This window comes from Mus caroli, unplaced genomic scaffold (genome assembly GCF_978045245.1).
Source record: "Mus caroli unplaced genomic scaffold, Mus_caroli_1 scaffold_2, whole genome shotgun sequence".
Classification (NCBI taxonomy): Eukaryota; Metazoa; Chordata; class Mammalia; order Rodentia; family Muridae; genus Mus; species Mus caroli.
Genome location: NW_028227257.1, coordinates 26,548,371 through 26,563,952, shown reverse-complemented (window position 1 = coordinate 26,563,952; position 15,582 = coordinate 26,548,371). Strand labels below are relative to the sequence as shown.

The 15,582-nt window shown below is 49.0% G+C and overlaps 1 protein-coding gene across 2 annotated transcripts in view; it reads left to right on the top strand.

Annotated features, from left to right (window-relative positions):
• Hck (HCK proto-oncogene, Src family tyrosine kinase) overlaps positions 1-15,582 on the top strand; it is a 42,524-nt gene that overhangs the window by 16,627 nt on the left and 10,315 nt on the right. For both annotated transcript variants that reach the window (XM_021181500.2, XM_029474708.2), the window contains exons 3-10: positions 2,771-2,813; positions 3,526-3,625; positions 4,322-4,420; positions 5,706-5,809; positions 8,657-8,806; positions 9,216-9,368; positions 11,357-11,536; positions 12,942-13,018. In XM_021181500.2, the coding sequence (XP_021037159.2) occupies positions 2,771-2,813; positions 3,526-3,625; positions 4,322-4,420; positions 5,706-5,809; positions 8,657-8,806; positions 9,216-9,368; positions 11,357-11,536; positions 12,942-13,018 (906 nt within the window). The remainder of the gene's footprint in view (positions 1-2,770; positions 2,814-3,525; positions 3,626-4,321; positions 4,421-5,705; positions 5,810-8,656; positions 8,807-9,215; positions 9,369-11,356; positions 11,537-12,941; positions 13,019-15,582) is intronic.

Sequence of the window (15,582 nt, the reverse complement as noted above, 5' to 3'; positions counted from 1 at the left end):
AAAAAGGAAAGAATAAAGTGAGGGGAAGGGAGGGAGGGAGGGAGGGAGGGAGGGAGGGAGGGAGGGAGGGAGGGAGGGAGAAAGGGAGAGAGACAGAGACACAGAGAGACAAAGAGACAGAGACAGAGAGAGGAAAGAGAGAGAGAGGAAAGAAAGAGACAGAGAAAGAAAGAAAGAAAGAAAGAAAGAAAGAAAGAAAGAAAGAAAGAGAGAGAGAGAGAGAGAGAGAGAGAGAGAGAGGGAGGGAGGGAGGGAGGGAGGGAGGAAGGAAGGAAGGAAGGAAGGAAGGAAGGAAGGAAGGAAGGAAGGAAGGAAGGAAGGAAGGCAGGCAGGCCAGCTATGGAGGTACACGCTTATAATCACAGCAGTGGAGAGGCAGAGGCAAGCAGATTCCTGGGGCATGCTGTCAGACAGCCTAATCTAATCCGAGGATGTTCTGCCAGTGAGAGATCTTGTCTCAAAAAAACAAAACAAGCAGACTCTGGAGGAGGAATGACCTAACAAAGACCACGTGGTTGGCAGGAACATAAAAGTGAGAGTTGCTGAGGCAGAGGTGAACGCTCACACCAGGTGCTGTGGTTGAGGTGGTCATAGGGTAATAGTGGTGGCAGCCACAGCACACAGCCACTGAGAGCACTACAGCAGGAAATGACAGGAGCAGTGGCCATGGCTGTACGCACAGCTGCATAGCAGGTGTAATTGTTAGTATTGTCTCCAGACTCCCACTCTGTCCTAGGCACAAGGAGCAGGTGTGTCCCTGGCAATCTTCACTTGGACCTGGGAAGCAGGAGGATACTGCTTGCCATCAGGGTTCAAAGAATCTTGGTGGTTCTGGGTGAGGAGGTCAGGCATCTGAGAAGCCATCGAGCCCAGGGTCTTTCAACTCCAAGCCTGGCGCTGTGGCTGCTTAGCAGCCCCTGATCCTTTCCTTCACTTGTGAGTGGTGAGAGGAGCCCACCATTCTTAGTGCTTCCCAAAGTGCAGTCACCGGTCCCTTAAGAAGTTCTTCCTGGGGTCTGGAGAGATGGCTCAGAGGTTACGAGCATTGACTGCTCTTTCAGAGGACTTGCATGGCAACTCACTTCTTTCTGATCCAACATGCTCATGTAGACATATGCACAGGCAAAACACAAATGCACATAAAATATTAAGTAAGTAAGCAAGTAAGCTCTTCCTAGGTCAGTGAGATGGGTCAGGAGTAAAGGTGCTTGCATTGCAAGCTTAACTGCCTGAGTTAAGACCCCAGAACTCACATAAAGGTGAAAGGAGAGAAACGAGTCCACCGGTCCCTTCTGACAGGCACATGTGCACTATGACAGCAGCAGCAGCCACACTTACACATCATGCACTCACAGAACACACATGATATTTTTTTAAGTTCTTCCTCATGTTAAAAGGAGGTCAGTTATGTATAGCCCTCCTTTCTTTATCCCATGCCTGCCTCCAAACACATCCAGTCCCTTCACACAGTGATAGCCCACAGACTGAAGGCAAAATCAAACTCGAGTCTAGCCCTTCTGAGCCCTCCTTTTCAGGACAGGAGGCCTAGACTTCTGTCCCACAAGTCCTCAGTCTCTAAATTTTGAGGCTCAGAGCAGGACTTTGCCTGAGAAAGGCAGGCGACTGTCATGATCCCCTCTCTCTTTGCACTTGGCCTCCGTTAGCACAGCCTGTGGCTATACAAACTTCTCACACTGCTGGTATCCTGATCTGGTAGTGTTGCCCTGAGAAGCCATTCCTGGGTTTTCTCCTGATGTGTACGGCCTGATCCTGAGGACAGCTGAAGGGGTGCAGTTGTCGAGTTATTCCCTCCTGTGCAGTGCTCACCCAGAGGTGGCAGTAAGTTAAGAAAGTATGTCTCAGAAGGTGTCCCCAGGCCAAATCTGTTTGAGAAACCCAGGATGACACAGGCCTCTTACAAGGACATCTCAGAACCTTTGAGAGTCTTTCAAAACAAAACAGAACAAAAACCAAGCATCCCTCGGTGCCTCCTCAAATGTCTAGCAGCATGTGTGATGTGAGGCACCCTCTTATTGACGATGAGAAGTCATGAATTATGGAGCCCTGCAAGTGCCACACCCCCTAAAAGCAACAATCACTGTCAGTTTGCTGTGGACACATTAAAAACCCTTTTCCGTGGATTTACCCCCACACTACAAGTAGGTATCCACAGGAAATACATATACTTGCTTTATATAGACATAATGAGTTGTGTGAGTGCTTGCTTTGGAAGACAGGCTCTCACTCTCTAGTCCAGGAGGATGCTTGGCACTTATGGGAATCCTGCTCGGTTCCCAGTGCTGGCATTACATATGTGCACCTCCATGTCCAGCTTCAGGAATGTGATGGTCAGCAGAAGTAGCCATTTTCACCCAGGAATTTGTGTGATGTCATCTAAGTGATACTTGGAGACCTGTGGTTCTGAAGGCAGTGTCCCTTTGGTCAGATCGCTCCATGCACATGATGGAGTCTGTTCGTGAGAAACCCAAGATACCTTCAGAGATCTCTAAACAACACAGATCTGCACCAGTTCCCTCACTGGGTGGGAGGACCAACCTAGCCCTTCCCAGGATTTCAAGGCAAGGGTCCCGATCACACTTTAAGATAGCTCTCTCCATGTACAGACTCTGTTCTTTATCATGCCAGGTGACCCTGCCTGTGTCTGTAATTCTCTCCTACCAAGACCCCAGGTGGGTTGAAAAGGGTGACCTTTTCAACACAGGCTCCTCACAATTTCAGACTCATGTCCTTTTCCTGTTTCTTCCTGCAGGGACCAAACAACAGCAACAGCATGCCCCCAGGGTTTGTGGAGGGTGAGTATCTGGAAGCTTGGGCCTCAGCATCAGATACATCCATTAGTAGGTTCTGAGTTGTAACTGATGGGGGAAAGTAAAAAAAAAAAAACAAAAAAAACCTCTGTATTTGGTTTTTGTGAAGTTGTGATTAATACACTCTGACCAAAAGCAACTTGGGGGAGGAGAGGGTTTGTCTCATCTCGCAGTCTGTGGGTCACAGTCTGTCACTGAGGGACGTCAGAGTGGCAGAATGGGAACCCAGCCGTTAGCTAGAGACAGGAACTGAAGCAGAGAAAGGTGCTTCCCCGTTTGCTCAACCCGCTTTCTTATACAAAACCCAAAAGCAGCTGTTCAGGGGGAGCCCATGGTTCCTAGTGGGCCAGCCAGCCACCAATTCCTCCACAACAGCCATCAATCTAGAAAAAAAAAATCCCCTGCAGACTTCCCCACCAGTCAATCTGATTGGCCTACTCTATCTTTGAGGTTCCCTCTTCCCAGGTGACTCCACTTTGTGTCGAGGTGACAAAAACTAACCAGCACCCCTGAATAGTCTCTGAATTACCTGAGCTCCTTGCCCTTGTCTTTCTAGAATGCTGTCCAGTGGTGTGAACAGAGCCCTGAAGGCTTTAACCAGCACAGACCCCAGCACAGGGGGCTGCTCTGGTGCAAAGGACTCGGGAACTGGGGGGAATGGCACGGGGACCCATCCTGGCATCTCCCTTCTTGGCAGGCTCTGAGGACACCATTGTGGTCGCACTGTACGACTATGAGGCTATTCACCGTGAAGACCTCAGCTTCCAGAAGGGAGACCAGATGATGGTTCTGGAGGAGTGAGTTCTAGCCTGCCCCCCCCCCTTGAGACACACCCACCTGCAGGGCTTAGCTACACTTCTGTTTTGCATCTTTAAAGAGCCCCACAGCCTAATTCTGGGAGTAAATGATGAGAATCTGACTGCACACCATATAGGACCTACCGCTTAGTAACAAAACCAGAGATGGAAACTATGTCCTCTCTGACAGGCTCTCCACAAAGCCTTCCTAAGGGATAGAGGCCTAAGTGTCTGGGCTCCAGGCTGCCCTGTGGGCCTGGCCCCTGTAGAAATCCCAGGGTCTCTGAGCTCCCCACCTGTGATAGTCACAGTCTTCATCATCAGGACCTCTTACAAGAGTTCAGCTTGTACTGAGATCTGGGAATAATACCTCGTCATGTGTAGCCAAACTCTTGAGCCCGCGGCCTTCTCCTTAGGGCTGCAGCTGAACCAGTGTGAGTGTTTCCAGAACACAGATCCTGGATTGGGTCAGGTAGTCCAGCCAAGGACCCAAGTCCAGGAAAAAGAATGGATCCAAAGCCCCAGACTGTGATTTCAGTCCAGACTCCTGTGGAGACTCCTCAGCACGTGCTAGGTTCCCTGCCCCTCCTGGCTTCCTGGGGTGGGAAGGAGAGCTTCTAGACCCAGGTGCGGGGGCCACAGCAGGCTGTAGAAGGTTCCTGTGCCAGCTGATCCTCTCTCCCTCCTTTTCCTTAGGTGTGGGGAGTGGTGGAAGGCGCGGTCCCTGGCTACCAGGAAGGAAGGTTACATCCCAAGCAACTATGTGGCTCGAGTTAACTCTTTGGAGACGGAGGAGTAAGTGTTCCAGTTCTGCCTTCCAGAAGGCGGCCGGAGCAAAACTGGCCTGCCACCTTAGCATCTCTGCACACACTCTCTCCCCTGTCTGGCACCCTCTGCCTGGGGCTCTTGGCTTGGCTGGGTCATTCCCATGCTTCAGGTCTCAGACCTGTTCAAAATGGTCCCTCTGTGACTCTCTCGGAGAGGTGTTTTTACTTCCTTCTGAATATATCCCACAGGCAAAAAGGGACGTTGCTTTTTTTTTTTTTTTTTTTTTTTTTTGTCTGCACACGCACTGTTTGCCTCCCTCCCTCTTGAGTGTTGAGCTCTCACACCTGGGCTCTGGGGTTAGACTGCCTAGGTTCTAATCCTAACTCTTCCACTTCTATGCTGTGTAGCCCCAGACAAGCCCCTTATCCTCTCTGTTCTCTGCTTTGAGCACTATAAAATAAGAAGAATAAAGGTGACGATCATGTATAAGCTCTTGATGAGTTGGGGCGGAAGTCAATGGTTAAGAACACTGGCTGCCCTTCCGGACCTGAAGATGGAGGTTCACAACTGCCTGTAACTCCAGCTCTAGGGGATCTCACACCCTTCTGGCTTTCCTGGGTACCAGCTCACACATGCCCATGCAAGCACTCGCGAGCGTGCACACACACACACACATACACACACACACAAACACATACATATAGGAGAGAGAGAGAGAGAGAGAGAGAGAGAAATAATTAATATTTTTTTAATTGACAAATGAGCTAAGCTTAGTGGCACAGTTCTTTAATCCCAACACTCGGAAGGCAGAGGCATATGAATCTCTGTGAGTTCAAGGCTAGCCTGGTCTACATAGTGAGATCCAGGACAGCAGAGCTATATAATAAAATGCTGTATCCGGGTGGGGGTGGGAAACTATGAATGTTAACTATCTTTCTGGCTTATTGATAACTGAGGCAGCAGAGATCCATAGAACAAAAGTCACCTGGCAGGCATGCTGATATCTGTTCGGGACTCTCTCCCCATTGTGGTACACGAACTGCTCCTTATTCTCATGAGGATGAAAAGAACTTCAGCCACTACGAAATGAACTTTCCCATAAGTATCCAAAATAGCAAAGAAGGAAAAAAAAATTATAGCTGTTTCCCACTGACCCACTCCCTAAAAAGAAAGAAAAACAATGCTTCTTGAGGTCAGGTGTTTGGGCCCCGACTTCTGAGTGGGCTGTGCTCTCTATGGCCTGGGGCAGCACGTGAGCAGGGCAGGCTGTTCCATTCTGAGTCCCACACTGTCCCTCATTCACTCCTGACAGGTGGTTCTTCAAGGGGATCAGCCGGAAGGATGCAGAGCGCCACCTCCTGGCTCCAGGCAACATGCTGGGCTCCTTCATGATCCGGGACAGTGAGACCACCAAAGGTGATGCCAGCCCTCCTTCCTCCTGTGCCCAGGCAAGGCGCCTCTCCGACCCTAGGGAAGTCCTCTGAGGAGGATTGAACAGCTCAGTCAAGTGTCCATACTGCCAAGTTTTTTCCTGTCATTTGCTGCTCTGAGCAAGAAGAGGGTTAAGGGCCTGGACTAGGTGGCTTCTTCTAGTTCTAGAAGATGCAGGCTTAGAGCATCAGAAGTGGCTTGAGCCCCCAAAGCAAACAAACATCATGCTGAAACTTGGTCCCCACTAGATCCTGGTCTGTTTTAAAATAGCCACACTACTTTGTCCTGTCCACAAGTCCCATTCCTCCCAGGAGAGGAAACGGCGCTATGTGAGATAGAACCCAAAGCAGGGCCTGGCCCTGTGCCTCTGAGACTCACCTAAAATTCTCTATCAGTGGGGGAGGGGTAGTGAGATGGCTTAGCTGGAGATGCCCGAGGTCATTTGACAAGCTGAGTTCCATCCCCAGGACCTACACAATAAAGAGGAAGGACCAACAGCTGAAGATTGTCCTCTGACCTCTACAAGCATGACAGTGACATGCATGTCCCCTACCCCATAAGATGTAAGGGAGGAAGCTCTTTTGTGGGCCTGTGGATGGGAAGATGTCATTGGTGTCAAAAGTCTTGTCCCAAAATCTCCGTGTTGGCAAAGAGTCATATGGAATGGGTGACCACAGTTTAAAAATAAAATAAATACACTGCAAAGGCAGGGGGATCTCTAAGTTCAGGGCCAGCCTGGTCTACAGAGCAAGTACCAGGACATCTAGGGCTACATAAAGAAACCCTATCTAATCGCTTCTCGGCCTTTTGGCTAAGATCAAGTGAAGAAACCCTATCTAGAGAAAAAGAGTCACCCCGAACCACATAGACTGATTCCGACTGGCATCCCCCTGGGTGAGTTTCCCCAGGCAGCAGCGCTCCATGCTGTGTGCATGATTTCAGATTCCACATGCACAGTGAGCCTTTGGCTCTTTGAACTCAGACCACTTGATTTGAACAGGCCAAGCCAGCTGTATAAAGTGTGACCTGGTTGGTACTATGAGGCATCTAGTTTGGGGGACATCAAAGGCATCTGAGAGTCTGGGACCAGCCATTTGGTCTCTGTCTGAGGTCTGTCAGTATTTAGGCTGCAGGGAGGCCCAGCTTGTCTCCCGCTGTGCCTAGAGTAGCTTAGAGATTGACCTGTCTAGTTCGACTGAAAGGCAAAGAAACCAACAGCCCAGTGGCAGACCTGTGGACAGGAGGGTGGGCTGGACTCGCTTCCACAGCCCCCTGGAGGAGGGGGCTTGCTGGGGATCTGCCTGATTTAGAACTCAGTCCCAAGCAGTTGGCTGCTTTCCAGATCCTGCACACCCTGTCTAGCACCAGGTACACCAGGTTCCCCTTGACTGGGATAGGCTAAGAAGGAGCCAACTGGACAGCCTTGGAACCCAAATGTGCTACTTGCCAGCTGTGTGACTCCAAGTGAGTATGTCACCTATAAAGTGAGGCTGATACGTCTATAAAGCATCTGCCTCGTGAGACTATTCACTACATGAATGATATGATCCAAGTAATTTTAATTGATGAAAACTCACACTGTTCCTGTCATTCACTGTTCATTTGGCCAGCATGATTAGAACAGCTTGGCTTGTTGTCAGTTGTCATTCAACAATATAAACTTCCCTCAATGACATTGTGCTGTTATAAGAAGGAGGAAAAATGAAAGGCAGAGAAACTAGGTAACATAGCTCACACGTGGTGGACTGCGGTCACAGATTGGAAGGCTTGTGTGTCTCTGGTCTGTGTGATAACCCAAATCATATATTACTGTAAGCTGGACAGTTTAGAGCCACACATCTGTATTATCTCTCAGTTCTGGAAGCCAAGAGTCTGGGTTTGCTGGGCTCTGGTCAAGATGTCTGTAGGGCTGGCTCATTTTGGAGTCTGGTGGGGGCGGGGGCAGAGGTCCATTTCATTTTCTGTCCTTGTGGGCTTTGAAAGGCCACAAGTGCTGCTTGGCTCATGGCTGTTCCTCTCCAACACCTATTTCCACCAGCACGTTCACAAACTGAGTCCCTTTGTTAAGGACCCCTCTGAGTTCCCTGGGACCCCCCTGGACACTCTGTCATGTAAGGTCACATATTTCCCAGCTGCAGGTGTTCACATAAGAGCATCCTGGATACTATGCAGCTGACCACAGTGCCTATTTTCACACTTTAGTAATCAGACCAGATTTTCTTTGTTCTTTTTATTTGTATGTTTCTGTTTCTCTCTCTCTCTCTCTCTCTCTCTCTCTCTCTCTCTCTCTCTCTCTCTCTCTCTCTCTCTTTCTCTCTCTCTCCCTCCCTCAAATTAGTATAGTATCTTGGCTTTTTCTTCACTAAATAGATACAGACAGATAAATGGTATAAAAGATAGATATAGATAGATAGATAGATAGATAGATAGATAGATAGATGAATAGATGATGGATCAGAAATAATGAAGCGATAGTGACAGTCAGCTTACTTTTCCAAGTCACTTACAAGTATTACTTCTGTTAATCATGGGGCAAACTGATGAGATGGAAAGGCATAACAACTCTTATTTTACAGGCGAGGAAACTGAGGCATAAAAAGGGCCAGTGGTCATTTGGTCAAGGGCTCACAGATGAGAACTGCAGAGCTGGAATGGGAACCCAGGCAGCCCAATGCCTCAGCCCACTCTTAATGAAATGAGCTTCTGCCCAGGTAGCACATGCCCAGCTGTGCCAGGAGAGGCCTGTAAGCATCATAAGGATGCCAAGGTACTGACATCAGGTAGCAGGCTTCTAAGGTGCCATTCTGAGGGGCTTCTCTTGGACCAATACAGGGAGCTACTCGTTGTCTGTCCGAGACTTTGACCCCCAGCACGGAGACACAGTGAAGCACTATAAGATCCGGACGCTGGACAGTGGAGGCTTCTACATCTCTCCAAGGAGCACCTTCAACAGCCTGCAGGAACTCGTGCTCCATTACAAGAGTGAGTCTTGCTCGAGGCCACGCCTCCACATTTGACTGCAGAGCCTAAGCGGCTCATCACTGCACAGTGTGGCCCTGCTGTGATGCAGTCACTAGCCACAGCTTTTATTCCTCAGCACCTTGGCTTGGCTTTGCAATGGTTGTTTGGTTCTGGAGAAGGAACCAGAGTCTATTGCTTGCTAGGCAAGTACTGTATCATACCACGAGCCCCCACTGGGAGGGGCCTGCCTCTCAGAACCCCAGTGGCATGCAGTTCTGCACTCAGACGTCCTGGCCTTGCCAGGCAGTCATGCTGGACACCCCTGAAGGTTTAGGCTGGTTGGACATGAGGGTGGAGCTATACAGGTGTCATTCATCATGCTCTGCGATTTGGGGGATGTCCCACCTGCTGACTGGGCACTCTGTTTCAGAGGGGAAGGATGGGCTCTGCCAGAAGCTGTCGGTGCCCTGTGTGTCTTCCAAACCCCAGAAGCCATGGGAGAAAGATGCTTGGGAGATTCCTCGAGAATCCCTCCAGATGGAGAAGAAACTTGGAGCTGGGCAGTTTGGAGAAGTGTGGATGGGTAAGGAGCTGGGGCCAGAGTCCACAAAGCCCAAGCTGGGAGGGCCCTGAGGGTACAGAGATATTACCCAGCAGTGGGGAATTTAAATAATAACCACAGGAGGCCACTCCTCAGATAGCAAACCAAATTGTCTACTGGGAAATCATTAGTTTGCCTTTGTGGCCAGGCTTGAAGGTCAAAGAACTCCTCGAGTCCTGGATGGGAGTTGTGTGGAGTTGGGAACAGGCTACCTTGTGGGGCTGGCATACTCGGGACCTCTTGTGATGGTGAAAATTCATAGTGAGGGGAAAGGCTTGGGTTTTCAAGTGAGTCCGATGCTGGCAACTAAAGACAAAGCTGCTCAGATCATGAGCCACAGTGTCCAGTGACATTCCAGACATGATGGGACACCAGAAAGGCCAGCACACCCCTGTGGTCCTTGGCCCAGTACCTTGAGAACAGCAATTCCTGTTTCATGGAGAGGTAGATGGTCACAATACCTGACCCACCATGTTAACACTCCCCTGTGTGGCAGATGGAAAGGACGCAGCTTGTAGAGATGCAAACATTCAGCCAGATAAAGTGAGTTTTAAAAGCCTGTGGCTCAACTACATTTACCAAGAGCCCGCTACATGCCTGGTGCTGAGTAAATGAAGCCATAAGGGAGTGCAAGGAGGAAAGACAGATCTGAGAAGCAAAGCTGGGGCAAACAAAACAAAACAAACAAACAAACAAAATAAGAACAGTCCCATGAGACCCCATGCTCTCTCTACAAACACCACAGATCTGGATTTGAGCTTCCTGGCATCCAAGACACACAGAGAAAGAAAAGCATGTATAAGACCATAGCCACCAAATGAAGCAGGGTGGGATAGAGCAAGAGAACAGTGTGTGGCAAGTCCCTGCAGCTGAGGACTTGAGGGACAGGCGTATGCAGGGTGGTTAATGTGTGAAAGCCAGAGTGAGGCCAGAGAGATGGCTCACTGGGTAAGAGGGCTTGCTGCAAACACCTGATGATCTGAGTTCAAACCCAGAAACCCACACTGAAAAGAGGGAACTGCTGGTAAAGATCATCCTCTGACCTACATACATGTGCACACACAGACACCATACACAGAGAGAGAGACAGACAGACAGACAGAGACAGAGAGAGAAACACAGAGAGAGAAACACAGAGAGAGACAGAGAGACAGAGTAATTTATTTTATTATTTTTTAAAAAGAAAGCAAGAGTGAATTTATTGAGTCAGGCCTAGTGATATATGCCTACCATCCCAGCTATATATTGGGACAGGAGGACTCAAGTTCAAGGCCAACCTGAACAACTTAGTAAGACCCTGCTTCAAAATAAAACGTGAGAAGGGGGCTGGGATATAGCTCAGTGTCAGTGCACTTTCCTAGTATGAGACTCTGGTTCAGTCTCTAGTTTGAGCATGTATCAGAAGTGACCTTAGTGAATGACAAGGATAGAAAAGTAGGTGTGATCAGGCCAAGCAGAGCCTACGGGGCATAATGGATATGGTAATTGTTTCAAGGCAGCGTTAAGCTTACACACTATGCAGGCTTGTGTTGCAGTCTAACTGGTAGCTTAAGGGTTAGTTAGTACCCAGGGATTAAACTCAGTATCCTGTATGCTCTAAGCAAGTTCTGTGCCATTGAGCACCAGTCTCAACCCTTGTCTTCTGAGTCATGGGATGGCCTGGAGCCACCAGTCCTCCTACTTCACTGTCTTGAGAGTGACAAGTGTCTAGAATGACAGACGTGTGCCCCAAGCCCAGGATTTTATAGTCTTGCAAATAGCCCTTCAGTGAGAGCTTATCCCTTCCACTTAGTGGGTGAGGAAGACAGCCCAGAGAACTTAGGTGTTTCAGTTGTACTCAGCTAGACAGGGAACCGGTGTCCAGGCCACAACTGTGCCCTCTCTCTGTCTTAAAGGCTTAAGATGGGCAGGGAGGGCTCCTCCAGGGCTGCTGGGTCCTAACCACCCTCCGTGCTCCATGCTTTCCCCAGCCACCTACAACAAGCACACCAAAGTGGCGGTGAAGACAATGAAGCCAGGGAGCATGTCTGTGGAGGCCTTCCTGGCTGAGGCCAACCTGATGAAGTCGCTGCAGCATGACAAACTGGTGAAGCTACACGCTGTGGTCTCTCAGGAGCCCATCTTTATTGTCACGGAGTTCATGGCCAAAGGTGCGGGGGCGGGGATAGAGTGTGGCCCAAGCTGACCCCTTTCGGTCTCCAAGATGACCTTGGTGTGGCTCTTCTGGCACATCCACCTCAGAGCACCTACACTCCAGCCTTCTGGCTGGCAGAGTGCAATCCTGTGAAGGGAGCTTGGTGGAGAGGAGGGGCAGGGGCTGCAGAGCCTCTGGGCGACAAAGGAATCACATGGCTTCCTTGTGACTCATACCTGGGAACCTCAGTGCTGGGCTGTAAAGAAGTCTTGCTCCAAGTTCTAAGGGACAAGAAGACACATGGAGAAAGACCATAAAGGTGCCACTTCATCTTGAATGTTCCACCTGTGTCACCTCACTTCACAGTGTGGTTGGTTCTGCTATGACCAACCCACAGAATCATGACAATGTTCATGTTGTCACTTCAGGCTACTTAGCTTTGGGCCACTGTACCTTGGGATTATTCAGCATATTTCAGGAATGTTTGAGAAAGGATTCCACTCTGTAGCCCAGGTTGTCCTGGCACTCATTATGTAGCCCAGGCTAGCCTCAATCTCGTAGCTGTCCTGCCTCAGCCTCTCAAGTGCTGGGATTACAGATGTGTGTCTCCACACCTGGCTTCTCAGAGTTAGTTAGTTAGTTAGTTAGTTAGTTAGTTAGTTTTAGAATAGCTGGTTTATAGTCATTTTCAGTCCCTGGTCATTTCTGGATAAACATCTCATACAACATCCAATGTGACTTGAAAACTCAAAGCTTTTTCTACTTTTCAAGTCTACAAATCTACAACCAGCCAGCTTTCTAAAGCCAAGCCCTGGACACCCAGGTCCATGGGGCTGCATCAACCAAAGCAACTAAAAAGTCCTTTCAGAAAAATTCAAGCTGTAGCACTCAGACACTAGAAGCAATAAGTAGATGTGTCTTTAACTAGCACTGCAGCTGGGCAGGGATAAATGCTGGGAGGCGAGACTAATCTACTAGCTAAAGTGGAAAAATAGCTGGAGCCTGGGAATCAGAGACCAGTCTGAACAATATAACAAGGCACTAGCTCAAGAAGAAAGTCATACCCGGCTTGCCTTTAATCACAGAACTTGAGAGGCAGAGGCAGGCAGATCTCTTTGTGAGTTCAAGGCCGGCCAGGCTGGTCTACAAATCGACTTTCAGGACAGCCAGGATGACACAGAGAAGCTTTGTCTCAAAAAACAAACAAGAGAAAGGAGGAGAAGGAGGAGGAGGAGGAGGAGGAGGAGGAGGAGGAGGAGGAGGAGGAGGTTGGCTGGAGATGTAACTCAGTTCTTGCCTAGCATGTGTGAGGCTCTGGGTTCAGTCCCTGTACTGCAAAGAGGAAAGATCTCTATTGCTATGAAAAACTGTTACTTATTTCTCACTAAGGAGTCCATGTTCCTTCTCACTCCCCTCTGCAGGAAGCCTGCTGGACTTTCTCAAGAGTGAAGAAGGCAGCAAGCAGCCACTGCCAAAACTCATTGACTTCTCAGCCCAGGTGAGCTGTGCCAGCGACAGTCAGGAGAGGTGACAGGAAAGGTGACATCATTTGCGTGCTCTGTGTCTTTTGTGTGAATACTCATGCTCCCCACACACACAAGGACTAGTCACAGTACTCCAAGTACTCAAAGACTTCTGTATGCTAAAGTCCCTTATAGAAAATAGTATATTTACTGTAAATATACTATTTTCCCTAGGCACATTCCCCTGCATGCTACTTAAAGCATCTCTAGGTGGCTTATGGAATCTAACACAAATGCTATGTAAACAGTTATTATTTTGTATTGTATAAGAGATAATGACCACTTAAAGTCTATAGACACTGAATATAGATGCATTTGATTTAGAATATTCTTGCTGTGCGGTTGGTTGAGTGCAGATGCAGAACCCACGTATACAGACTGTTCTTCATATGAACCAACTCATACAGTGCTGACATCAAAACTACGGAATTTTTCATAAAAGATAATTTTATTATATGGGTCTTTTGCCTGTCTATGAGTCTGTACTACATGAATGTCTGGTGCCCTCAGATGTCAGAGGAGGGTGCCAGATTCTCTAGAGCTATAGTTATAGGTGCTTGTGAGCCACCATGTGGGTGCTAGGACTGAATCCAGGATCTCTGGAAGAGCAGCCAGTGCTCTTAACCACTGAGCCATCTCTCCAGGTCCTGGGATAATTCTGTTGGTTGGTTTTGGGTGTGAGGAATGGAACCTGGGGCCTTGTACATGCCAAAGAAGGACTCTACATTTGAGCTATGTCACCATCCATGTAAGTCATCCATTCTTATACAACAGATAAAGGCTTAGTAGCCTGAAATGATAACACTGAATATTTCCCATGATTCTCTGGACTGATTATAGCAGGCTAGATGGAGCACTCTATGCACTGAGGTGGTGTGAGGAGCATGTCCAAGGTGACATTCATTCTTATAACTTCTCCCTGTGTAGCCTCTCAGCCCTCAGTATTTCTTCACAGCCCAGTATCAGAGCTCCAAGTGGGACCTGTCCAAGGTGCAGGCAGTGGGTAAGCCTCTCTTTGCACTGACTTATCAATGCCCTATTGGCCAAAGTCAGTCACAGCAGCCAAGCCCAGAGTCCTGGCAGGCAAATGTAGGAAGGTAATTGTCATTCCGTCGTCCTACAGACCTGAAACGGAGGTATGAAGAATTTAAGTACAAACTGCACACAATGGTGAATGACTGTAATCATAACACTCGGGAAGCAGAGGGAAGATCAGGAGGGCCAGGCTAGATTTGAGCTACAGAGTGTGTCATTTAAAAAAAAAAAAAAAAGTGAAGTTCACATGAGGAAACTGAGCCCAGGGAGGCTCTGCAGCTGGCCTAAGCTGCAGGGCTGATTAGAGGGAGGGGGTGGCTCCCACAATAGTGACAATGGCAAACACCACTCACTGGCTTTATGCAGTTTACTTGTAGATGAGACCACAGGCATTAAAGGAAGGGCTCTCTTAAAGGCCCACCACCTCCCCCCAGGGCCCTGGCTCTGAGTCTGAAGAGCAAGAATTCAGCAGAGAGAAGGGGGCTATGTAAGCCTCAGGGACACATCTTAAAACCCCAATTTAAAATAAATAAGCAAAACAAAAATGGTTCAGTCGTCCAGAGCTTTCCTGGGTGCACACACCCTGGGTTCTGTTCCCAACGTTGTACAAAGCCAGCTAACATTCTTTCTCACCTGCCCCACGGCCACATTCCATGCACAGCCAGTTTCTATCAACTCCTGCTCTCCACTCTCTGCAGGGGAAACCTGGTGGACAGTGGTGCTGTGGGAATGCACAGCCTGGTCCAGGAGCCATCAGAGAAGGCTTCACTGAGGAAGAGGTCTCTAGTTCCAGGAGCCTGGGGGTTAGAAATTCCACACATGCAGAGAGGGTAAGGAAGGCGTTCTAGACAAAAAGAAACAGCCTGTTCAAAAGGCCAAAAAGGCAACGAAACGGCTGAGCCTGGTCAGCCTGAGCCAGACGGTGGCACAGATGAAAGGGATGTGGCATACAGCCCAGTGGGAACTGAGAATTTGCGGCTGAACCTAGGGTTGAGCTTGGCGGAGACCCAGGTCAGAGCTCTTTTGAGTATGCAAATACCAGGGGCTCAGATCCTGGGGAGGTCTAAGCAGAGGCTCTATTTTCAGAGCCCTGAATGCCAGAGGCATATGGAAATCAAGCCGGACCCTTGCATCCCAGTGGGCCCGGTCTTCTGGGAAACAATAGTCTGGCTTGTTACTAAAGCATAAGCATGGAAGCAGCAGGGGCTTCGCTGGTGAGCAAGAGTCAAAAGCTACAGCAAGAGCAACTCCCGCAGCTGGGGAATATGGCTACTAAGCCTTTATCTGTTACATAAGAATGGATGACTTACATGGATGGTGACATAGCTCAAATGTAGAGTCCTTCTGTGGCATGTACAAGACCCCAGGTTCCATTCCTCACACCCAAAACCAACCAACAAAATTATCCCAGGACCTGGAGAGATGGTTCAGTGGTTAAGAGCACTGGCTGCTCTTCCAGAGGTCCTGGATTCAGTCCTAGCACCTACATGGTGGCTCACAAGCG